This window comes from Lineus longissimus, chromosome 14 (assembly GCF_910592395.1).
Source record: "Lineus longissimus chromosome 14, tnLinLong1.2, whole genome shotgun sequence".
Taxonomy (NCBI): domain Eukaryota; kingdom Metazoa; phylum Nemertea; class Pilidiophora; order Heteronemertea; family Lineidae; genus Lineus; species Lineus longissimus.
Window position 1 is genome coordinate 6,357,828 of NC_088321.1, and position 26,723 is coordinate 6,384,550.

Genomic DNA, 26,723 nt, shown 5'->3' on the forward strand with positions numbered 1-26,723 from the left:
CTACTTACGTGTGATATTCTGATGGACTATGTGTATCTCATGGAGGAACTTAACGCCACAGAGGATCTGATGCGTGTAGTTTCTTAGGTTATCTTTAGGAAGAGGGTTTCCTTTTATCTTCCTCGCCAAAGATCCCTATCAAACAATCAATCAATCGTTAAGTGTATGGTAGTTGCTGAATTCATCCGCAACGTGTTTGGACATTTTGAAGATCATTAGTAAAACACATCACACCAGGCTGACTATTGCCTTCAAATAAATGAGCTACCCAGACTCGTATATCGGTTCGGGAATGTGGCACTGTTCAAAACGGACTAGAGACTGACTTTATACATGTATATAACTAATTCCATTGTTTGCAATAATTGGATCTTACCTCAGTCATGTATTCCATTCCAATGTAAAACGTGCCGGAATCCATATCAATATGCTCAAATAAATATCGAATGATATTCGGATGGTCGAATCGACTCAGCTTGCGCATTATTTTCAACTCAACCAACAAGTTTTCATATTCCTGCAAAATGAAATTTGTTTATAATAATTAAAGTGATACTATGATGTGATTTACAACTTTGCGGAAATACGTCCGTTTTTAATTGTTGATCACAAATGTAAAGCTCAAATATGTTCATGTTGTGACGTCATCAACGGCGCCCGACAACCGTTCGATACTGTAACCTGTTGCCCGTCTTGCGGTAACGTCCGCTCGATGATTCAAGCATGTTCTGTTATTCCTGTTATCAGTATGAACCTTATTGGCAGTATTTTATGCCCCTTATTGTAATTTGGTATTCGGTTGAATTGGAACAAGATAAGTTTATTGATAAAATTGTGTTAATCATGTTAATTTGCATCCAGTGTTGGTGTAGGATCCTTAGAAGCAATGCATATAAAACTTGTTTCGTTTAACGATAGAAGTTTGCTATCAGTTGTAGTACAAACAACGTATGATGATCGGGAGGTAAAAATTGGCAGCCGCAGCAACCTGTGATAATTTCAGGATTTCGTTTGAAGGATTAAGGCCACGTTAAATGTGTGTACTATTATTACTATACTCTGCTCTTTGAAATAACCTTTTAGAGTGAACCAACAACTTTCATCAATGATTATGGAATAAATCTGTTTGTAACAACGCCTGAAATCACCCGCTGTGTAACGTCTCGAATATCCGGCCAGCAGGCTTTGCGCACATCCCTTATTGACCAATCAGCGTCTATCGCAGATTGAAAGTAGTAATTAAGAAATCAATGCGTGGTCTCGCTGCCCAGTAGCGCAAGCGGAATGTAGTTACTCTGATATCATGATCTAAAGCTGTTCATGCCGAATTTTCCTTTTAACGACAAAATACACTTGCATTCACTTTACATATAATCCTAATCGCAATATGGCTCAAAGTGATTAACTGACTTTGAACTAACCTCGCATGTTTCATTTGGTTGGAAATATGTTTTTTTGACCATGATCTGTTCATCGGTACTGACATGTTGGTATAAGTGAACTCTGCCGAATACGCCTCTACTGAGGCCACCGTTGTTACTCCTTTGATAATCCGACAAGCTTCCTTTATACGCTGTGACTGTAATAAATATGAGAGGCTAATGAATACAAGTAAACGAAAATATCAACGTAGAGGCAGACCGGACAAGGAAGCAAAATAACTTTTGGTATTGTCGAGGGAAATATTTCCTAGCTTTTGGCTGCCCTATTCACCTCCTATTCTAGCAGTAGTTTGCATCAAACAATTTCACAAAGAAAGAAGAAAAAAAGACTGAATTATCACGTTTTCCGATGTTCACTTCTATTTGACCCGGGTTAGCTCTGCATACGTCGATCCTTTCCATGTGGAACGATGCACTAGTAAGGCGCTTCCTGGAGCCATGATCTACCATGTGACGTATTGGCGTAGATATAGAGTTTTCCAAGGTCACGCTTATGGCGCTTGATTAGGTCTCACTCATCGGTTTCACAATCGGCCAGAGGTGTCCATCCCCCAACGTATAGTTGGTATAAAAACGGTGTGTTCCTTTGAATTGGCCTTGCTATGTCTACCGATCGAGTTAGTTCATTATGCAGAACAGCTTTAGTGAGGTAGAGTAACAAAGATGTACCTCCTATAATCAACCAAAAAATGTGTTGGGCGAAATGAGATAATCAGCCAGAAAAGTTATTCTATCCCAGATTTTATTTGCGTACTTCGTTATACTAAGGTCTCACTCCACAGTTTCATTAAATTCATCGGACGTGTCTGTTTCGCTGAAACAATAACGGCGAAAAAGACATTTTAATTTCTTATCTTGATTAAAGATAGCGCCTAGTTTGGTTCGCGCCTTTTGCCAGGGTATTCTTTATGCTCTTGCGATTTCTCGTGTGTGTAACTCATTTCTTCACTTTGCCTCGAAGTCGCACCTATTATTCTGTTGTTAGTTTGGCGTCCCGGTTACTATGGACGGTTAGCCTGATGTCAACGTAAGGGTTGATTAGCTTTAATACAATCGTTTGAATTTAAGATTATAATTGCTCATTTATTTTTGCATGCAAATTATTTGTTTTGTGTTAAATGTTTAGTTAAAAGAATCACGCCCGAAATCAAATGGAAAATCAAAAGAGGCAGAAAATAGTTATGTATAGTTTTTATTGCGCTAATTAAAAACGTAAATTAACACCATTTATAAAAGTTGCAGTAGTTCTGTTTCTCTTGATAGCTTATGGTTTATATTTGGTGCTTAATGTCATGTTTTTGAGAAAAAAAAATCCTGGGTAGCGGTCTATTCGTCTGCTGAATGGACAACACCCCGAAATGCACGTGTAACTAAGCGTGTCGTCGAACCAGCACTTGGTGTGACCAACAGGGAATCACTCATATGTTACTGAGAGATTTTTATGGAGGCAGCTAGAGTCCTAATGAAGCTTTCTAAAGTATTTTTAGTGCATTTAATTTTTTTTCTTTACTAGGAAGTATCGCCACCTTTGATGCTACCTAAATCCTGCTCGGTGGCCAAGAATCAGGTCAAAAATTTCTCGAGCTCTGCCAAGTTCGCGCCCCGTATCCGGAGGGAACAAAATTTATAGCAGATAGGCAATCCACCATGACAAAGGAATTTAATGTACCTTTAAATCATTGCGCCCAACACATTTTGGTTGAAAGCAGGCAAATCTCTGTAGTTCGAATTCTACCTCGCTAAATAAAGATGTTTTGCCTGAAAAACTCACTCGATTGGTAGACAAAGCCCGGCCGATTTAAAGAAACACGCCGTTTTTACACGAACGTATGGACACTTTGAAACCGACACCTAAATATTTTATTCGCTTCATTTATTTTCGTAGTATTTTGCCATAAATCCTGCATCTTCTTTTTGGTCGATGTATGGATGTATTTGTAGTTTGTTGTGATTCGACCAACAGTGGGTTGTCGACAGTAAGTTGTGTACTGCAAAATTGGTCATTAGCCGTCTTGAATTTCAACTCCGGGAATAATGTGGTAAATGGCCAAGGAGTTGTAAGTGTTCGGAATTATTCAGGCAGCCCAGGAGTTTTATTTATATTTTACTCCTTTCCGGCCCTTTCCCATATATTTTGGATTCCGAATTCTACCAAAGGATTTTAATTTTTGATTAATGTGAATTAATTGATGTGGATTCGATTTGTTTTTGTCACGGAAAGGAATAAATCGACAAAAGTTTTCTTTTGATCTGCGAGGCCCACGCGTCATTTTTTTGCCGCGCGTCTTTGGGTGTGGCCATTTTATTGCAAATCCATTGATTAAGATTTTATTTTCGCAGCGGTAAACGCGCGTCGTTTTATTTTCGCCGTCGCGGCCCGCGGTGCGGTTTTGGCGTGAACGACCTGCCCTGAGAAGGAGGTTGCTTGTTCGGGGATTTCCCATATTTATCATAATGTCACAATTATAGGCTGCAAACCGAGCCCAAGTCCTCTGTTTTCTCTCCTGCCTCTCTTTCCTCTTCCTATTTTAATATGACAGTGTTTGTACCAACGTTTTCGCTATTTGGATAAATGCCAGCAAAAAGAAGTATCATAAAAAAAATGCAAGTGTATTCTGACCTAATTTTACACCATGGGCCGATGGCGACTGTGGCTGATTTTTCAATATGACTTCATAGCTCGATTACGCCTATTAAAAATATTGTACACATACTGGTTCAGGAAAAATCAATCTCTCTGCAGAAAATACATCATTCTTGCTCCACTGAAAATCCCTCAGCACACCATGACGGAATCGCTGCAGTGACATCTCAAAAGGGAATTGAATGATACAAAAATGATCCCTGTATATACAGTTTTCCTGACTCATAGTCGCTTTGTCTATATCATGTCTCTTTCTCTTACTGTGTGAGACGACCTAAGTTTCAACATGTTAAAGTTACTTACGCAACTCATCTTTGAGAAGGTCCTTGGCAGATGATCGAAGTGCAGGCTTGACAATGATGGTCTTCGCGAGGAAATCTTTCACATCACCAGGAACATTTTTAGCAACTTTAGGGGTCCTACCTTCTCCAACAGCAAAAAACACTTGTACCGAACTTTCAAACTCACTCCAAGGACGTTTTCCCGTGGCCATTTCCAACACAACACAGCCAACGCTCCTGTGGATAGGATACACAGTTTTGCTTCAAGTGAATTCTAACACCATACATAAAAGGGGATGGTCACTTAGCAAGTTGGTTCACAAAGTTTTACCAAGTCAAATTTTACACAGTTGGAATTTACTTTAGAAACAGAAATTATGTGAGTGAGATAGAGTGTAGGTCCTAGTACAATATGGGTAGGTCGGTGCGAGAGAAAACATTCTTTAGAATTGATGGTTTTATCAGACAAATCAAGTGAAAAAGGAAGGTTTCTTACAAAGGCAAGAAAAATGATGCCGCAGTCAGTTATTTATCAGTAATAGGATCAACGAAAAAATAACATTGACATGATGAAATTGAAAAGCATCGTTATTTACCAACATCAATATAAAATTAGGGAAAATGTATAACTTGGCCAGAAAGCAGCTACATGTATGTAAACAGGGGAAAACACTTGTTGGAACAGCCTCCTTTTGTGGTTATGAATCAAGCACTACACATGGAGCTAGATGTGATGATTGGTGCATTTCCTTTTAATGCTACAATATCCAAGTGACAAAACTAGTGTGGACAAAGCTTAGAGATGGTCGCCTTCATGGTGACGTCTATGGCGCGCCTTTTTCCAATAATTACATAAAGTGAGATTATAAGTTATAGGTCATGTAGGCTGATCGCAGATGAAGTCCTTAAGGGTTACATGGATGAACTGAGCTCAATTGATAATTATTGCTTCTCAAATGAATATGTGACCCGTCACAGCGAAACCCGGCGCTTGTCACGCAGAAGATGAGCCTAAATGACACCAGGAGATAATGGAAGAAATTGATGTGCTCATATTTCACAAAAGGCAGACAACAGAGAAATGAACAAACAGTCCGCCTCAACCTGCCAAGCTCAGAGCGACATGCGCCTACTTTTGCTGTGACGGGTCACATATTTATTTCATTTGAGAAAAGCTATTTGCCAGAGGTATCATGTTTTGCAAAATATATCACAAAGTGAAGCCATTTTAAGTGTGGTAGATGATGGGTCCCTGTCAAATTAGAGTTAAAGAAATCTGCTACCTCACCAAATTGCAAGAAACACGCAATGATCACATATCTGTCATAAGTCGTAATATATCCTTCACGAATATGGAAACTTATGTAATTCACAACAGTGCGACTATTCCTTTAGCTTTCATTGCATGTTCTACATTTAACATGGCACTTTGTATTCCTTGGTATGTCTTGATGTCTTGGTATGTATCGTGTCCCTGTCTTGAATATGAAATGAGTGCTCACAGAAAGAATACCAAGTTTATTGTCAGCTGGTCACCCTGATTGCAGCGCCGTCTTTACTCTGTTGTTAAACTACGCGTTCTATCGTTAGAAGCCATGGTTAAATGACGTTTTGCGGTCATTAGGGTCACGAATACCCACTTTATATGACTGGAACCATTTTGAATTAATGTAGAAAAAGTTTTCTCTCTAAAAAAACGCTGAAAAATTAATATAAGCTCTCATTCGCCGTCGGAATCGATTGGAGAACTGACCCGAGTTACCAGTCATCAACAGGAAAACATGTGCTCTCGGGCTTTTCTGCGAAGCGCAATAACTATGGTTAACGTGCATACGTATCCAATGTAATCAATGTTTCTCAAGTCCATGGATTCGATTCAAATGGCTTAAATTTGACTTAAAATGGCCGCCAAAAGAGATAAACGCGCGAATGAAGCAACTCGACTATTCTGAGCTCCGAGAGAGAAACACTATGGTTAACGTGCATACGTATCCAATGTAATCAACGTTTCTCAAGTCCATGGATTCGATTCAAATGGATTAAATTTGACTTAAAATGGCCGCCAAAAGAGATAAACGCGCGAATGAAGCAACTTGACTTTTCTGAGCTCCGAGAGAGAACCACATGAAGGGCAGAGACATGTATTCATCCACGACCGGAAGTTATCAAAATGTCAAGTTGTGGTAAATGGCTGGGATGGACCAAAGTGGAATTAATTCTCAATCTGTGGTTGATTCTTAATCTACAGAGTCAGGCCATCACAGAAATATGCTTTTTGATAATATATTTAAGACAATGTGGTCTCACTGGTCAGTTTAGAACTTGTACTTTGACAGGGCCATATCAATGCGCCAGTGACGTTTTGATGGATATGGTGTACGGAAATCTCTTTTTCTCAGGCAATCGGTATTGGAATGTTTTTAAACTTTATCATGCTATTGGCAAAGGGTTCTTCTTGACACATATAAAATTTTGTGCAGATTAATTGGTCCAATGAGTACTTTTTTCACCAAAACTTATGCACAACAATGTACACGTAATGTACACATGTTTTAATAGAGGACTCTGGCCTGAATATTCACACTGTTTTTTAATCAAAATAATCAAACTTTAGTTTCAGGGGGGTTCGAACCGACCGACCCCCCACCGACATAATGTGTTTTGATTTTTGTGACTTTAGTAATACTATCCAAAAGATGCTTAAAATGGATATAATCCCGAATTAATGAAGCAAAAGACGGGCAGGCGTTTCGAGAAAAAAAAAATTATTTGAGATTTCAATAAACCTTTTGAACGAATTCCACATGGGCCGTGGTGGGATCCGAAGACACCTTAAGGAGGAATGTATGTTTTTATGGGGTACCATTGGTTTTGCAAGTCTTCTGTTTTTTTCGAAATAATAATCAATATTTGCTAGCAGGCTCTTTATGCTCCCAGGTATGAAGAGGGTTCTATGTTCCTCAGGTTCTTTGTTCTTCAGTCTGGTGTTCCTCAAGAGTCAAGTGTCTTCAAGTCTCTTGGCCTGCAAAAACCCTTTCCAATCAAATTTTTTATGCATTAACCATTCGGCAACATGTTGGTGGGGGAAAAACCTGATCCCTGACCCCTTGAATTGGTTGCCCAGGTACAACCACAAGCAATTGTCTCAAGGAAGCCACCAGTACGACCTCTTGGCAGTCTTACCAATGTCATGTCAGTGAAAAGGAAGGGTAATGATGGTTGAGGGTTGGAGTTAGGGTACCATCAAAGGAATACCTCTTCCTCGCTCTGGGTTAAACGTGTCAAAGGACTGCACTATCATGAAGGCTTGGGGGTTCCACTCGAGCGCCCCGGGGTAAGCAGCTCGTAAGGACTTATTGAGAGGCCCATAGGGGGTTTGAGGGCCTCCCCCCCCAATGCACTGGCTAAAACATGTCAGAAGGACGGGGGTTGGGGGGGGGGGGCTCTCCATGTCGACAGTTGCGCGAGTTCAATTGCACTTTACATTAGAATCTGCCAGAGTGCCAGACTACGATAGTCCGGACACCTTTTTGGGAGGGGGGGGGGGGCATTTTCCATTTCTTTGCCGGCTATTATGATGATAGAGTTGAATTACTGCTAAAATGATACACGGAGAAAACTGTCTATCAAAATAAAAAATTGGCGGAAGGAACTATAGTAGGTTCCCAACCAGGGGGTTTGGGGGTTCCCCCCCCAACCTAAAGGCGCTGCGCGCTTACTAGGGCACTGCACTGATAATATTACTCACTAGGACTTAATTATGGGATTGTATGAGGGAAGAGATGATTTCAACTCAGGATTTAAAGCAAAACCACCTGAAAGGTGGCGATAACTGAGGCCTAATAGGGGTGAATGACGGCATGTTGACAGGAAATCCCCGGGCTTGGCGCGAAATTTTTAATTGGGACTGAGTTCCAGTCTGATTTTCTTCAGTCCATCCACTGAATTCAATGAATAAGATTACTAAAGATTACCCTAAAAAACACTCTCGGATTAATTTCGTTTGCTTTAATTAAGTGTCTTACTGATCAAAATTGTGACACTGCGACAAATTCGTGACACACGTGGACGTCATTGGCGGGAAACTTGAATGAAACACCTGGCCCCAGTATAACACGATATTATCGGCAAACATTCTTCTTTAAGGGGTGACCTCGAATCGGAAACTAGGAGGAATTACGTACGCTGTTGAAGTTGCTCGCGACTCTTAGGTTCAACAATTTTTACGCTTGCGGATCATTCTGACATATTACTGTTGATACTGTCAGTATTTCCCAGCCAACTATGAGTAGAGTATTAATTGCAGAGGTAACAACCTCACTGAACCAATTCTCTGAAACAATATGACATTCCTCATTTATCTGTTTTTATTATCATATTCCTCGATTTCACGGTGTTATCGGTGTGGTCGATCAAATGCATGGGTGAGTTCACAACTCAGCTTACACACTGTGTTATGTGTCAGTGTAACAGATATGTTAACATTATGTTAACCTAAACACCTAAAATTGTTGTTCATCAGGTTAACATCCTGCTTATCATGGTGTTGACATTATCTTGCGTCTTTCAATGACATACCACTCTGTTCACCTATCTGTTACAATAACTACGAATATGAACGCGACACAAAATTGGTGTTGCATACACATGATGCTGGCATTGAGTGTGACAGATCTGTTGAAAACGATTTTTTTCGGTTAAACCCAACAGATCTGCAACAGGGGATGTTGACTTAATCACAGCAAATTGGAATATGTTAAAGCATTTACGTCATTATTTTTATATTAACAATGGGTATTTAAAGTTCTTTTTCGCCAAAATATTACCCTTGATCAATACAAAGAGGAACAGTTGCCTCTCTACGATCATTTCATTGATTTTAGAAAATTCATTAACACTAACCACTAGAGGTTTAGCTGGTGTAACATCGTCATGAGGTCACAACTCAGATATGTTAGCAGCCATCTTCAAAAGCACACTTAGAGCAAGATGATGATGGAGCACCAATATTCCTGCTTTATTGATTGCATGACATGTACAAAACCAAAGAAAATGGATTTAAAGCTCAGCATTAAATCAAGTTTGATCAAAATTGAAGCACTCAGTCCAGAGATAGAGTAAATTGTTTTGTTTGCATGTTATGTAACAGCCGAAGTTTTGTTTCTAAGTGAAGTCAGGCGGCGGGTTGACTGACATATATCAGGCTGATTTTGGAGTTCTTACAAAAAAATTGTCTGTATTACCTGATCTTATTATACGGTATGTCGTAGCTTTGAATTACAAATACATTATGATAGTATAAGTATAGTATAAATTGATGCATTTGGTACAACTTTCTGTAAAAATAATCGAATTTTGAAAAAAATATTAATTAAAGTTTTATAAATTTGCCTAAATTGTCTATAAAATCTAAATTGGACTATTTGTGGACTTGTTATTTTTGGATTTTAGTTTTCTTACTTCACGCATAGTATCAATAATTAAATTTTTCATGGGCAAAGGTATGAATTCACATTGAAAGTGTCAATGAAAAACAGACGTAGAAATTAATTTTAATAGGATAAACAGATATTTGTCTTCCCAAGTAGGACAATAGTCTGATCTACATCACAGCTTGTGGTGAATCCATCACCTGGCTCTAACAAGCCAGTTGTTAGCCTGATTAGGTAATCCAGTTGTCACAGATATGAATGGCGATCTTTGGAATGGATGGGGCAAACTGCATGTGTTATATAAAATGTTTGGTGCATTTTAGATAATGATATTGTCTAACTGACGAGGTAAACGCTGGAGCCTGTCTCAAGATTTTCTTTTGATATGCAGTAAATGAAAAACCTATCATCTTCAAATTTAAGGAAAGAATTATAGCATATCAGCAGGCTATTGAAAATCGGCCTGATCCTATTCACAGTTTCAACACTAGCATGACTAGGAGGCGTTTGCTAAAAATAATTGCATTTGCTCGACTCAACAGAATTTCACTGAATTGTGTATGGCAAGTGTGTATATGCTGAGGATGCATCATATATCACATAAGTGTGTGGTGTGACCTTTTTTTACAAAGGCCACATAGGTCAAAGTTAAATAGTTCATGATTAGTCCAACAACTAACGACGTAAATGGTCTAACTCGACACTGCTATTATACGATTTTCTTTTCATTGGCGGTCTTTGAAATGTTCTCCAAATATTTTACTTTGGGAATGGTGTACATTATATAAAGCTGTGATGTGAGGCTTACATAAGTAGTAGGTATAATGTCCCTTTCAACGCCCAAAGTCCGAGGCCCAAAGTCCGAGGGTCCCGGGGCGTTAAAAGGTGCATCATTCGACGCCCGCAACAAATGCCCTCCCGTGGTATTGTGCTTTTTTTCCGCGCTTCGCGTAAGCGCTCAAAAATTCGGCGCTATCCGTCCGCGCTGTCCACGGGAGGGCATTCGTCGCGTAGCAGAGTACAAGCAGCCCGATGCCGCAACGAGCACAGATTAATGTGCACTCTTATTCGCGCTCCTCCTGAGGTTTTACGGGCTACTGTCACAAGCCGAGCGGAGCGAAGAGTGTCGATCAATTAGGGTCTCCACCATCGGGGAAGTCTGTTTGGGGCAAATAGCCTACTGAAGCATTGTGTTGCTATAACTGGGATGTTATCAGTGTCGAGGCAATCCTTGTCATTGACTATGCATAGGGACTGCTCATCCTAGCTAAAATTATGACACCTGATAGTATCTTCGATATGCGTTTAAGTCCCGACGGTAAGGAACCAGCACCATGATGAATTTGTCCTCGAACGATTTTACAGGCTGAGTGTTTCTTTCTTGTTTTTAAAAACACAATATTTTCCCCTCACAAACCCTTTTAGTGTGAGTCCACGGTACAACCAGGCAATATCTGCAAAAAGTGATAAAGTGGGGGGGGGGGGGTCAACAGTTCTGGCTCAAATTCCTACCATGGACTGTTCTTGGGGTAGGATGAAGGCTGGGCAAAGCCATTCGGCGAAAAATCACACTGGTCAGGAATGGGGGGTATTAACTCATCCTATTTTTTTCTATGCATTAACCTTTAGAAAAAATGCACAGTTTTGATGAAAATGACAAAAGTCTTTATTTAAAAAAAAAATATTTCTGGACAAAGAAATCCTCTTTGCTTGGTATCATTGGAAAGGGGACATAATGGCCAATTTTTGGACATATTTGTTTTATCATAGATTTCACCCCCTTTTGCGGAAGAGCACACGTTTTGGGTACGTTATCATAAAAAAGTTAAAAGATAGCCTACTTCCACGGGGTATACCTCACCCTTTGCAGGGTGTTGGGCAACGTCACTTCCACAGGAGATCAATATGGGACCCTATTTTCAGTTACAGAGAAATAAAATCTTTGGCCGCTCTTAAGATGAGTTTGTGATTGCATGTACATTGCGAGGTGTTTGCTGCTTTTTAGCTCACCTCTTAGCAGAGGTGAGCTTATCCCATACCGTGGCGTCCGTCGTCCGTCGTCCGTCGTCGTCGTCGTCGTCGTCCGTCGTCCGTTAGCAGGGCACGTTTCGTAACTGTTAGAGCTATTGAGTTGAAACTTGGTACACATGTACCCTTATGTAATGACACCTGGGAGACCAAGTTTCGGTCCGATTCGTTTCATGGTTTGGCCACCAGGGGGCCAAACGTTAAAAGTGAAAATATGCAATATCTCCCTTAATAGTAGTCGGGAAATTTTGAAAAAAATATGGTAGGTACTTCTAGCAAAGGTGCATCATATATCCTCCGGGTTTTTGATTTGACCTCCTTTTCAAGGTCACAGAGGTCAAATGGTGTAAATTAGCCGTTAGGATGTAACGATGGCACGTTTCTAAACTGCAATGACTATTGATACCAAATTTGGTACACATTTACCCCTTAGTCAGGTGATCTCAGGGACCAAAGTTTGGTCCAATACGATTCACCACTTGACCACCAGGGGGCAAAATCCAAAAACCTTAAAAATGTGATTATTCCTTAACTTCTTGCCCGATTGCCACCAATTTGATATCATGGGTACATCTAACCACCATACAGTATATGTCACACAGGTTTTTAATTTGACCTTCTTGTCAAGGTCACAGAGGTCAAATGGCGTAAATTCGCCGTCAGGCCGTAACTATGGCACGTTTCTTAACTGCAATGACTATTGATCACAAATTAAGTACACATGTACCCCTTGGTCAGGTGATCTCAGGTACCGAAGTTTGGTGCGATCTGATTTGCCGTTTTGCCTCCAGGGAGGGGGCCAAATCCTAAATTCTTCAAAATGCCATTATTCCTAGTAATGACTTGCCCGATTGGCACCAATTTTATATCATAGGTACATCTAATTCTAACAACCATTCAATGTGTCACCCGGGTCTTCTTTGATTTGACCTACTTTTCAAGGTCACAGAGGTCGAATGTACTGTAAATTGGCCATTTTGGGGAAATTGTAATTGCTTGGACCTACATCAAACCTAACACTACATGACACAAGACCATGCTCTTTGTCCATCTTTCCTCCACATGAGGTGAGCACAATGGCCCTGGCCATTTCATTGTATTTTGCACTGCATTCCATGATGGATTTGGAAGATTCCCTCTGGTCTCTTCTGGTTTATTCCTGTCTAAATAATCCTCCTAACATCTGGGAAGAATATACGTAAGCAGCAACAGGTGCTCAGGACTACTGGTGATTGCGTACCAGGGCACCGCCACCCCATACCGCAGGCCTTCACGAATGCGTGATTCAGGGCAACACCACGGCCAGTATGGAATTCATCCCGCAAGTTTACTACATGGTGGTCACACAACACAAGCAAGCATGGCTGATAGAGCTTATTAAAATGTCAAGTTGTGGTAAATACATGGCTGGGATGGACCAAAGTGGAATTAATTCTCAATCTCTGGTTAATTCTTTATCTACAGAGTCAGGCCATCACAGAAATATGCTTTTTGATAAAATATTTAAGAAAATGTGGTCTCACTGGTCAGTTTAGAATTTGTACTTTGACAGGGCCATATCAATGCGCCAGTGACGTTTTGATGGATATGGTATACGGAAATCTCTTTTTCTCAGGCAATCGGTATTGGAATGTTTTTAAACTTTATTATGCTATTGGCAAAGGGTTCTTCTTGACACATATAAAATTTTGTGCAGATTGATTGGTCCAATGGGTACTTTTTTTACCAAAACTTATGCACAACAATGTACACGTAATGTACACAGGTTTTAATAGAGGGCTCTGGCCTGATATCATTGACACCTGCGAGCCTGAGCCCAAAAAACCAAAGATATCATTAAAATGCGGATTTTCCGCTATAAGCTGTGGGGAAGATTGTGGTCCGTTTACCCAATATCCAAAGGACACTAGTGTAGTTGGGCTGAAACATTGCAGGAAAGATATTCAGGCGCATTTGACCCACCTAAAAGTTCGGTCATCCAGCAGGCGCAGGCATGGGCATGTTGAACATGTTGAAGCTGGCACCATGGGCATTGCATGCAGTGACGTGGTTGAGTACGAATGGCAGCTCATTGCGCTTCGAGCAGGAGTGTTCGACTTTGAATCCCCAGATCTCGACACTACGATATGCCCAGTTCACCGCTACAAGTTGGGCCTTTGCTGGATTCTGTCAAGAATGTGTAAACATCCTCTGCACAAAGCCGCTTCCACCAGACGCCCACAAAAAGATCGTGGCATTTCAGCAAGCGTATCCAGGATGGTGTTCGAGAAGTGGAGAGTTCTTTTGCCTGTTGGTTCTGGTAAGCATCTAGCTCTGATTATGAAATGCTCATCAGCTCATTAGCTACCGGTACTATACTTGCACTTGGGCTACTAATAAAGGCATGTGTCATGAAGGGCCTTTTAAAATAATTTATTTTCTCGAGGACACCTGGAGAATCGATCGCTCGTGTCATATGTGCCTCTGAGGTTGAGTCCCAGCGAGGGTCAACAAATTTGTCGCTCCAACCAGACGACAAACCACTTGATATCATGATATTGCCTTTCCTACAATGTAGGCTATGCACCCATGGTGATGACTACAATCGAGCACCTCATGTTCATTCATGCTAATATTTATTGCAGCTATTTGTAAAGACTGCGACAAAGAACAGCACAGACCTCATCCCTCTTCGAATATCTCAACGGAACAGAAGGTAAGCAAGTGGCTGAAGGAGCTCCTGACCCGGCTTGCTATGTTCCTGTATAAATGAGTAGAAATGTTTTCCTTGAATAAAAGGAGAGTGATTTTGTCAAAAAAATGCCTTCTTCAATTTTCATTAATTTCAAGGTCACAATGTAAAAGTTCAAGCATTGAAAATCAGCATTGTAACCAGTGATATTCATGACATGGGCTGGACATGTCAATAGGAAATACTTGCAATGGAGATTATTGGACGAGACGCCATGTTTACTCTACATACATACATTTATGTTGAACGATTGTTTTCCATACTGTTTGCTTTAGTTCACAATTGCTTTTTCAGCCTGGCACTTCCTCCGCCTATGATGAGCATTTACCATGTTCTAGTACAGAGGAAAGTATAGTGGGTACAGTGATTGTGGATATCGACCTTGAGGTGAGCTTGGTGTAGCATGATGGTCTCAATTACCTTAGGACCTCTTGGTGGTACCACACAGTCAAATTTTGTCGTATGTTCTTTCACTTTCAGTACAGGGCATACTAGTGATACTGATAATGAGGACGCATTTCTGTCAGTGTTACTGCTAAAGTGGTAGATGATTGTTTTACTCAATGAAAAGGGTAACCGGAAAAACGCCGACCGACCGACTGACCGACCGACCGACTGACCTGCTGAAAAACGCTGACCGACCGACCTTCCGCCCCACCAACCCAAGGAGTTCGTAGTTGAGTCACAGGTCTCATAAGTCAATGTGATATATCCAATCCACGATAGCAGGTCATGTGAAATGAAATTGTAAACAGGCGCACGTGCGCTGGTCAAATGACAACAAATGCATGTTGCGCGTTGCAGTTCATGCATTGCATCGGTCGAGACACTCGAGTAGAAAAACTACAGTGCATAGATTAGGCCGAAATCATGTTTTTATATCCACCGACCATGTTGACAAAGCATATCTTTAGAGTATCGTTATCAGTTCCTTACTGCGTGGGCTCGTTTTCCCGGTATAATTGACTGGAGATGCTGCTGTCATTCACGTCGGACTCCATCACGTCCATTGCGCTGGGCACTACACAGATACATGTGCTATAGAGAAGCGAAAGGGATACTGCATATGACGGTAGGTCGGTCGGTCGGTCGGTCGGCGTTTTTCAGGTTACCAATGAAAAGTGTGAATCATAGTAATCCTTACTGACATTTACATTGTGGCTGATCAGTATTCAGCTAAGCCAATCACTGAAGAGTTCATCCAAATCCAACGATAACACCACTCAAGTCAATTCCACTAGTAGTATTCAATGAATGAAACTCAAGATCATAGCAAACAGCGCAGTTGCATGTACTCGGTATTCTTTTTCCAGCATCAGAGTCGATCACCAGTAACATCTGACAGACAACAAGTCAAGTTGGACAGTGGCTGAGGAAGTTTCAGTATAACGCTGGTTCTTTGCACTGGCAGGTGCCTACCCGAGTAACCCTCAGAAGTCAAGACTATCAGGAATGTCAGTTATGAATCTTTGCAATTTTCAGACATGTTCCCCATCCTCAATTTTGCCCAGCAGTATTTATACAATTGACAGTACTTTATGTGTTTACGTACTTTACGAATTTCTGAATAGTGAGCCAGTCTTTGTTAATGCTGTTGTGAGTGCTGGTCTGATTCAAAGTGGTTATTCCATTTTTTGTTTCCATGGTCTCTGCAGGTGGTGACATACCGCATCCATGTATATGCCCATGTACACATCATGTAAAGAGTATTATTTCTCGATGCAGCGATATCTTTTTAGCTCAGCTGACAAAGTCAGCGGAGCTAGTAGTATAGCTGTTCAAATGGTGTCCGTCCTGCAATCCATCCATCTAGGGACCCATCTGTGAACAAAATTGGACATTTCTGACCGGGAAGGCCTAGCCACTTCGTTGACGGTGTAAATTAGGAGTTGCCCAAGGTGAACTCAAAAAACGAAAAATCGGCGCGATCCGACCTGTATTGAGAGAATGAGGTCATTTCGCGTTTAGATTTCTTTCCCTTTTTACCTCGGTCCACAGAGCAAATATTGTTTTCAAATGTGGCTGAATATTTTTAAATATTTTTTCATTTTTTACTTTTAATGGAATTAATATAGTTTTCACCGCCAGTTGGCGCTGCAGGCACATTGCCTGAATTTTGTCGATTTCAAATTTGGCGGTGGCTTAACTTTTTTGCAAGCAGTGCCGCTGATTGGCCGATCGATAGAAGAGATGCCACCATTTAAAAATGGCGGTAGTCGCTGCTTCAATGAAGGTGAGTGAACTTTCTCATGTTCAATCGGTTGATACTCTTTTAATCAACATGACCATGTACCTGAAATTTGTTTAGGTACTGAAAAGAGTCTATATAATTCAGATTTATCAATAGTTTTTTATGATATTCCGGAAATTTTGTGCACAAATTAGCGGAAGTTGGTGCTCGTCTCATGTCATTTTAGAGCGAGAAATTTGTTTCCGTCGATCTCTACCACTGAAAAATCGCTTGCATAGCTTCGAATTTTTGTGAAAATAAGTATCTGAACTTGGTTTCAAATAGTCTAGAGAGTTACCTTTGTGGTGATACATATGGTATGTGATAAATATTTGTGGAATTTGTGAAATTCGGTTTTCAAACGTGCCGATGATGCAAGCGATCTCGCGTGAATATTGCAAGTCCTGATATGTGGACCGGATGTCAAAAATCACTCGCCTAAATTCAATTCAAAGATCGAAAATGATATCTGAACTTAGTTTCAAATAGCCTACGCAATTATCATTTCGGTGATATATAATGCATGCATGTAATAATTGATTGATCTACCTAAAACGCGCAATTAAAACGGCGAAAGATCGTGATAAACACTCTGGTGGCGGTCGCACTAAATAACGACCGGTAGGGCCCGGCGTGTGGCGGAGAAAAAAAGGTAGCGCCCGGAGGTTGAAACGGGATTTTTATGCACTTTTAACTGTATGTATATGTTGTTTAGATGTATTTCTAACAGTTCTGTAACTTTTATGACCAAGCTTGCACCCAAAGTTGGTAAAATTGATGCTTGTTTATGGACTGCGCTAGCGACCGGAGAATTCGCCGTCGGCCATTTTGGGACGGTCCCTGAGTTGTTGTGGTTGGCAATTTTGCAACAAATCTCACCATTTAAGTTTGTTTACAATTATTTTGAAAGTCACATTATGACATCGTAGTATGAATTCCACTGCAGTTTCCTTACGCAGCAATGCTCATGTTTTTGGTTGGCAATCCTGTACTGTCTGTACACTGTGCTGTGCAGGCTTAGAGTATAACTCAACAGGCCCTCGATCATGATTCATTTGATGGACACCATATTTGATAGTACCTCATCATTAAGTCCACTAGATCCTGTTCTGTCACATGTTGTAGACGATAGACAATTTTCAAAATGTAGTACACCACTCGCTCACGGCTCACATCATGTGGGCACGGTTGGCTGTTGAGTGTTATGGTTCAGTCTGTGAGACTAATTTAAAGAGGTTACACTTTTATTTTGAATTGGAAAACAACCCCCAGGACTGACTTTTCACTGAGTTTTCATAAGTTTTGGTCTGATTCGTTTCACTGACTTTTCACAAGTTTTGGTCTGATTCGTTTCATGGTTTGGCCACCAGGGGGCCAAACGTTAAAAGTGAAAATATGCAATATCTCCCTTAATAGTAGTCGGGAAATTTAGAAAAAAATATGTAGGAGCCAGTTTTCGCGGGTCTTATCACTAAGTGCAGATTTACTAGCTTCCAGCGATTTCATACACGCAAAAGCTTATTTATTACGAAATTTGAGATCAATAACGAAATATCTGGGGTGCTGCGTGGATGTTTTAAGCGTGAATTAATCTTGAAATCGCTCACTGAAAGATCGATGCAGACCAAAACAAATCCGAAGCGGCTCCCCCATTTTCGCGGGTATTGCGCATGCGCGACTGATTGTTGTGTTTCTGTGTAGTGCATGATCCCAGGTATTGACCCAGTGTTTTGAACGTAATTAGAGAATTGCTTGCCTGTTTAGGACGCATTTTGGGCGCTTTCTTTGCGGAACGAAATGAAAATCAAAAATCAGAAAATTTCTTCTCTGGAAACGAAGTGACGCGCGAGAAAACGGGAAAAAACGTGTTTTCGCGAAATTGGGGATGACTCGAAATTGGGGAGCAGCACCATACTTCTAGCAAAGGTGCATCATATATCCTCCGGGTTTTTGATTTGACCTCCTTTTCAAGGTCACAGAGGTCAAAGTTTGCTGATTCACTGAACAGTAGCATGTTTCCTATCTATTTTAGCTAGAAGGTTTTAAACCAGTGTGGACATGTATCTGGGGATTGTCTATTCCACCCCTAAAATTTCGGCCGTTCGGACATCAAATATGGCCGCCAGGCAGCCATCTTGAAAAATAAACACAGTACTATTACTCCGAAACTAATGATCGCATTGCAACCAAATTTGATCTGGATGTATATCTATGTACTCTCTACTAAATCCTTGATTTTTTATCAAATGTGATAGCCAATATGGGTGCCAGGCGGGCATCTTGAAAAATTCTTAGTTTGGCGACCCGGGGGCCGCCAGGCAGCCATCTTGAAAAATGAACACAGTACTCATCTTATGAACCGAAGGAAAAATACATTGTTATGGGTGATTTTAACATGAAATCAATAGGTGAAGGTGAAAACTATAATGCATGTTAGAAACCTTTATGTTTCAAGCATATAACTTCAGACAAAACGTGTCCAAAAACACCACCAGCTATCAGTCCAAATTGGACCTTGTATTCACCAATCCTGCTCCATCTGCCACTATTGACTTGGTCGATATAATAGACAATTACTGGTCAGATCACAAAATTGTCTACTCTGCTTTGTCATACCTGTAGTCACCTCAATTAAATTCAACTTACGCATTATTTTATCTCTCATGTAATTTCATTGTAAAACATTACTTCATTTCTTTCTTACATTTAAAACCATGCTAATGCTTCATCCATCTTCCCTTCACAAGAGGTGAGCACAATGGCCCTGGCCATTTCATTTACAGATTAACTGTTGTTGGTTATTGCAAGAGGAGTCGTTGGCACATTTCAAGTCCAGGAAAGCACTTGCTGTTCCCACATTCAGAGTAAGGTGTGCTTACTCGTTTTACTGCTTTCCATTCCTGGAGAGCGTTATCAAATATCTGCCGCAAGGCAACAAATATCTGCCGCAAGGCGCTTCAAATATCTGCCGAAAGGCATCAAATATCTGCCGCACCATATAAAGTTCATTTTGTTAACCAACTCTTTATCTTCTTCGTTGCCTCATAATAACGGTACCGACACACACTTGACCCTTGCCTTCACCTATCCATTTCAGCTGAGCGCCAGGCCCTTGGGCCTCTTGTTTGTAATTAGTCTATAATAATATCATATTTTCATATTGAAAGAAAATAATCTTATACATCACGTTGTTCTTCCATCTCTGTCAATAAGGCTGGAAGTAGGCCATGATTTGTATTGAAATGAAGAAATGATGATGAAACTAACAATATAAAACGAGAAGCCGATGGCCACGCTACCTCAGGTTAGGCTTAGGGGGCCTTACCTATTCATTCAAACAGTTCTTCATTGTACTTAGTATTACATGGGTACCTAGCCCTGTGATTGGACATAACGGGGATATTTTTGCCGATGCAATGACTGTTCAGCTCCATGTCTTTCACCACCCTGATGACACCAAATGTACTTCTGGTAGCATGTACATGCTGTGATGGATCATCTAGTACAGTAGAAGCGACATTCAGCTAAATAATCCTTTCTAGTTTGGTTTAGAATATAAAGCTAAACTTCCTAGCTGGAGCATGTGCATGGATTAACCCCAGCAGTAAAATGGGCACAATCTGAAAGAAAGGCTGTGTTCTGCCATATGAAGTGGGGATGGGGAGGAAGTTCATTTTATCATTTTCCTCTACCTCTACCCTGGTAGTACAGTATATTATAATGTTTATAATACTACATTCAATCATCTGTGCCATTCACCACTGTCGTGTCTATTTTGCCCTTTTGGAACTGAAGTTTCTTTTTTTCTGTCCTTGAGCATACTTGACAATTTTTACCTGATCTTTTTGATGAATAAATTGAATTTGAGGGGGAGGGGGTCAGACCCCAAGACTGGGTGACCTTGTCTTTTTGGCCTCAAAATACTGTTGAGATGGTCCCTAAGCTTATATCTCCTGCAGGGATATCGGTGATACATGTATAATCAATTTCTGTAGAAAATCATACTAGTTCAAGTAATTCCCAATAGGTGACGACAGCCCAAAATGATCAAATTTGGCCTAGCTTTCTAGCTTTGGCATTCCGAGCTCAACAGAGCGGACAAAGTTTTTATTCTTGATTTTAAATCTTGACATCATAAAGTATCCGACAGGCAAAGAACCATTACCCAACGCCCTGCAAAGGGTGAGATATCCGGGCTGAAAGTTCACCATGTTTCATTGACCCCTTTGAGATAGGGGTAGGGGTAGGCCTAGTACAACAACATCGAAGGTTATTTGGCTATGCTTTTTTGTATTTGGGTAGCTCTTGTCATGCATTCACTCATAACAACAGGTCAATCCAATATTCTATCCATTTCCTGCGCAGGGTCACTCATTATCCCCACTAAAGATATCTATAAATGAAATGGCCAGGGCCATTGTGCTCACCTGTCGATAAGAAAGGGAGAGTATGAGGAAGAACTTGTCATTGTTAGGGGTTAATCATGCAATAGTTGTGGGATGGTGTGGTTTGTCTTGAAAAAGTGGAGTTAGTCGTATTGTTTTCCACGTGCACATGTTACTGACGTTGGGATAAGTGAATCGTTATTTGTGGGAGAAGCTGAGAGATGTTTTCTGGCCAATTAAGACGGGTTTACATGTGTCTTAGCTATTCAGTGACTATTGAAAATAAACAGCGCATTTACATTTTGTAAAACCTGCTGTCATTGGCCGAAATTTCAACTGAATGGGATGTACCTGTGGAATTGCGTGTGATTACGCTATCTTGAAAGGAGTATTTATCCTCGGCTTGCGATTAGAGAGAAATGTTGAAAAATATGATACAAGAACAATTGAAGCAAGGAATGCACAGTATAGAATATGATGTACTGAGTAACTAGGTAGCAGTTTGTATTCATTTTTGAGACAATAACATAGTTAGAAGACAGCCCTATAGTCGGATTCTGCTGGAATAAAGAAAATGGGTTTTTTTAACCTTGACCTACTTATACCTGAATAGTAGGTCACACTGACCTAAATCTGTGTCAACATGTAGAGATGCCCAATAGGTGTCTACATATCAAATTTAGAGAGTCTATGACCAATAGCAAAAAAACGTGCCATGATCAAAGAAATTTTAGAGTTCGATCTCTGTGACCTTGAAATGAAGGTCAAATCAAAAACCCGTGTGATATGTGATGTACCTTTATTAGATACACCCACCATAAACTTTTCATTGCTCTAGCTTTAACCATAAGCTTCAAAATGACAAAAATAGGTTTTCAAAGAGCACCCCCTATATGGCAGACCAGCAGTCAAATTGCGCTGATTTTCATTCTGAAGGAAGGTCTTGCCTAGGGGTACCCACACACCAAGTATGAACTTTCTGGGTCAAGCGGTTAAGAAACGTACCACGATTTTGTCAAAAGTTAACGACGGACGACGACGACGACGGACGCCAGACGCCGCGGTATCGTATTAGCTCACCTGACAGGTGAGCTAAAAAAGGTCAAAATCACCCCCAAATCAACTCTGACCCATATCTCAGCCCCTCTTGGAGGGATCGGTGAAATATTTGGCACGATTTCATTTCTCACCTAAGGGGCTCCACCCACCAAATATCAATGAATCTGTGAAATTGCTTTATCACCCACTGCCTGGTGCTATCGTGGACTTGCACTTAAGAGCTAGGTGCGTTTTTCCCACTTGGTTATGCGGTCCGATTGTTCTTCTTCTTCGCTTTCTTTATGACTTGTCCTGTTGTCCTGAATATCTGGCCATTTTGTTGGCTAAAGTTCTATTTTGAAATCGGAGGAAAGACTTATTTGCCGATTCCACCGATCAAACTGCCAATCGCCGAAACGGCCAGTGGAATCAAGGCGCTCAAGAATCCTCCTTTGATGCCTTCGGTCGCCAGTATGTCTTTGCCTCGCTGCAGGCTTGTTCGGGGGGCGAAAGAGCTTCTGTACCATAGAGCTGTGTTTCTGCAATTTCCTGATCTTATCCGCTGAAATCCGTTGGCATCTCAATTTTCTGCATCTAATGTTCATAAAACGAGCCTTTGATCAGTTCTTGCTGTAAGTCATGCAGCTTATAGGTGGGTGGCTCTGTCTCTCTGCGATGTGCGCCTACAAAATACTCTTCTGTCCATTTGGCAGCCGATCCTTTCTCAAACAGGCTTTTGGGAATTCGAGCGATACGAACTACGTCCCTGATTTGGTAACGAAAAATGGCTTTTTTCGGAAATTCCTTTCCGTACAGTTTGTCCCATAAATACTCTTTGTGTTCAATCTTCACATCCTTGGGTTTCATACCAATTACTCTGTGAACGCTTGCATTGTAAGAAGCCAGCAAATAGGGCAGTGCCTCCAACCATCGGTGTGTATTGCGTTGCGTGAACAAACGAAACATTCTGTCATTCAACGTTCGATTGAATCTCTCCACTACACTCCGCTTTGGGATGACTGTAGACGGAAAATAGTTTAATCCCACGCTTTTTTAAAAGGCTTTGTACAGCACCATTGTAAAACTCACCGCCTTGATCCACTTGAATAAGTCGCGGTTGGCGTTTTAGTCTTCTGAAAATATCCTCCAGGGTCGAGGCTACATCGCGGCCAGTTTTTGTTTTCAAGGGTGCCGCAAAAGCAAAACGTGAAAACACATCGATTCCGGTCAACAGATATTTATAATTCGAATTGCGAGCGGCTATTTTATCGAGCGAAACTAAGTCTAATTGCCACTGATCATCGATTCCCCTTGCAATAGTCTTTCTGCGCGGGAAACGCCATCTCACCTTTCGAAGTAAAGTATAAGTGTCTTGTCCCCTCGACCAATCTTTGACAAGAGTTCTTGTAATCCAGGGTCGACGTTTTTTCGCTTCCCTATAAAGTCCCTCTAGCGACGAAAAGGCCGCCGGCGAATTTGCGGGCTCCATGTAAATTTCCGTCAAGTAAAGATTAATACGATATTTTTCGTCTTTGTTCGTTTCACACATTATCACTCTTTTAAATAGTGTAAAAAACTTATCGATGGATCTCTAGTCACTGCTTACGAAAATGACCGCCTCATCTTCATTGTTCTCGTTTCCACTTCCGCTGGAAGCACTTGTGTCTGTCACGCTGTCCGAATCAGGTTCCGACTTGAAAGGATATGTTTTGTGCGCTCCTTTTTTTTGCTCCTAGCTTCTTCCTCGGTGTTTCCTCGATCGGGAATACGGGAAAGGCCAAGTAACGCCGCCGCAATTTCGGTTTTGTTAACGTATCCTCGCCAGCTTCGTACATCATGTAGAGTTGCATTAATAGTTTATCGCCGCCTTGATTCAATTTGACCATGAACATCTTCCGTTTTCTTGTTGGTTTGTTTCTGACTAGTACTTGCTTTCCCTTAGTTTGATTCTTAGTTCCTTTGGAAGTAGAGGGAATCACTTCGGGGCTGTCTTCGGTCCCATTGGTCTTAATCGTTGGTTTTTTGTTGATTTTTGTCATCTTGTTATCTTTTGTCTCCCAGGTCATCAGTTTTTCCGCAGGGGAAGGTGTTATGCAGGAGCTCTTTGAAGCGCAGGAGCCCGCCTGATCTTGTTGTTTCTTAACGCGGCGTGTTTCTCGTTCTTTTTCCAATTTCTTATGACAAGAATTGCAACTTTCGGCGTCCAACTCGAAGTAACTTTCTTGTGGGCATGGCCGGTGACAGCGTTTGCATTCACGAAACGATTTCTCCTGGCATTTATAACAAAACGGTTTGCCCTCCATTAGAAAGGAGTAAGAAGAGCACCAATTACACCTCTTTTTTACGTGTTCATAATCGGTGTCGGAATTGAAATGTTCCTCATCAGTCTCCGTGTGTTTTACTTTCGCTTTACGCTTCCCAACCTGTGGCGTTGATTTTGCGCTGCTCGGCAGTTCCTTGGACATCTTGTCTTGTAATAGTATTTAAAACTATGGTGGTCCTGAGGGAGGTTATATCCTGTACAGTTATAGACATCATTTTCTCTTCTCACATGCTACTTTTCACTGTTATTAATATTGTCCTGTATGAAATCTAGCAGCTCTTTCAGGCTTGCCTTGGCACTCTCCTTTAGGGCAATGTTGCACTCGCCCCATGCTCCTGTCCAAATTTCGTGGCTTTTCCATTTGGCCAGGTGCCTTTGGTAAGCGGCTTTCAGGCTTCTTGATACGAATACGTTACCGGATTTGGTCCGCTGCACTCGCAATCTCGACCACGTCTTGCAAGACGTGCCATACAGATGTCTGTTGGCGTGTTCACCAAGTATATACCGTGCACCTGAAGTGCTAGCATTTGCATTGTCTTCTCGGCCTCTGTCATGGCAAAATCGATGAGGAAATCTCTTGAGAAACAGCTTATTCTCCAAAGCTCGAATAAGGTTTCGACGAAGGGGAGGGGCGAGAAAAGGCTTCGATCCTTGACGATTATTGTAGTGTTCTTTTCCCTCTTCTCCATCGCTAACTTGTTCAAAAGCTGAGGAACTGTCTCTCGGACGACTCTGTTGAGGGACTGGACAAAATGGATGTGGGCTAGGGGAGCCTCCATTAAGGGATTCTCGTTACACATTTTGAGCGGGTTGTGTCCCTGAAACGAGGTGAACTCGTCCAGGCATTCCCTTAGGTTAACAATATTAAAGGGAAGATCGTCGCCGTGGAAGGTAGCCATTTCTTGTATTTGATCTATGATGGTTGTTTTGCCGGCTGCGATTATCCCCTCGACCGTGAACATCAAGACATTTTCGGCAGGACGACTCATCCTTATATGAATAATATGCTTAATATATGGTTTTATGAACTATATGTTACTGTTATCGCGGAGCTCCATTACTGATCTCCTGGGGGTTTCAGTCTTGGGGACTAACTCCGGGATCAATCAGGGAAGAACATCCACACGAGATTAAGATGGTATACGTACACTTTTAATTATCCAAGAGCGAACTTAAGATGGAACTCTCGCTGCTAAGGGAGAGGCAGTTTATATCCAGGAACCAACCAACCAGGATACAGTGAATGAACCGCAATGCGCCACTGCATCACGAATACGTCACTGCGCCACCGCACCACGAATACGCCACCAATCAGGAGGCCAGCAGCGTACTGCAATGCGCCGAGTCAATGCGCAAAATACGCCACCAATCATAAGGCTAGCAGCGTACCGCAATGCGCCGGGCAATGCCGCAGTCAGTTCAAATCCTCTCACCTGTACCTATTTGGGTCCTGCATAGAGCCTACCTGTCCGTTAACAGGAATAATACAAAGTTAAATATGTTTACATGCAATAAGATTACATTACAATGCGTGTGCTGGACTATAGAGACAGTCTTTGCTGTACATGTAAAGTTTTTCTAGCAAATTATCTTGTCACATGCTACTTATCACAATCTTCAATAGGCTCACAAGGAGATTGTGTAGCTTCAAACTCCTTTACAAAATCCTGTGGCTCCGTAGATACACTGTCTTCCCCGTCGAAAAAGTCTTGCTCGTGTTTTCTTTCCACATTAGCGCAACAAATAAAAGTGCAGTGAACGTCTTCCATGTCACTTTTCACAGACGGGCTAATCGTTTGCGTTGTGTCGCGCCGACTAGTACCAACTCGAAACGAGAGTCCCCTCGCTATGGGGAGATTCCTGCTCTTCGCTCTGTTCGCTTTCACTGCTTTCCTCGTATTTTCTTTTTCTTCCTCTCGTTTGGGGAGCTTTTTTAGCATCGCCGGCCTGAAAAAACTCATCCTCCACATTTTGTTCTTCGTTTTGTCTACTACGAAGCTCTGCTCTCTGCTGTTGCTCCTTTCCTCTTCCATCGCCTTCTCCGTTTTGCGGTTCTGCTTTGAAAACCTTGTAACTAGCCTTCTTCAATTTCTCCACGTTCATCGAAAAATCTGGGATGTCTTCCCCAAGTAAACTGATGCACTTTTGACGATTATTCTTCAAATAGAGGTGAAACCAGGTGTCACCTG

The 26,723-nt window shown here is 41.3% G+C and overlaps 1 protein-coding gene across 1 annotated transcript in view; it reads right to left on the reverse strand.

Moving 5' to 3' along the window:
- Positions 1–26,723, reverse strand: part of LOC135499218 (mitogen-activated protein kinase kinase kinase 2-like) — a 141,623-nt gene continuing 114,900 nt past the window's right edge. The window contains exons 3-6 of the mRNA XM_064789881.1: positions 4,390–4,604; positions 1,422–1,579; positions 377–517; positions 1–135 (exon numbers count right to left, since the gene is read on the reverse strand). Coding sequence (XP_064645951.1) covers positions 1–135; positions 377–517; positions 1,422–1,579; positions 4,390–4,579 — 624 coding nt within the window. The 5' untranslated portion in view covers positions 4,580–4,604. The remainder of the gene's footprint in view (positions 136–376; positions 518–1,421; positions 1,580–4,389; positions 4,605–26,723) is intronic.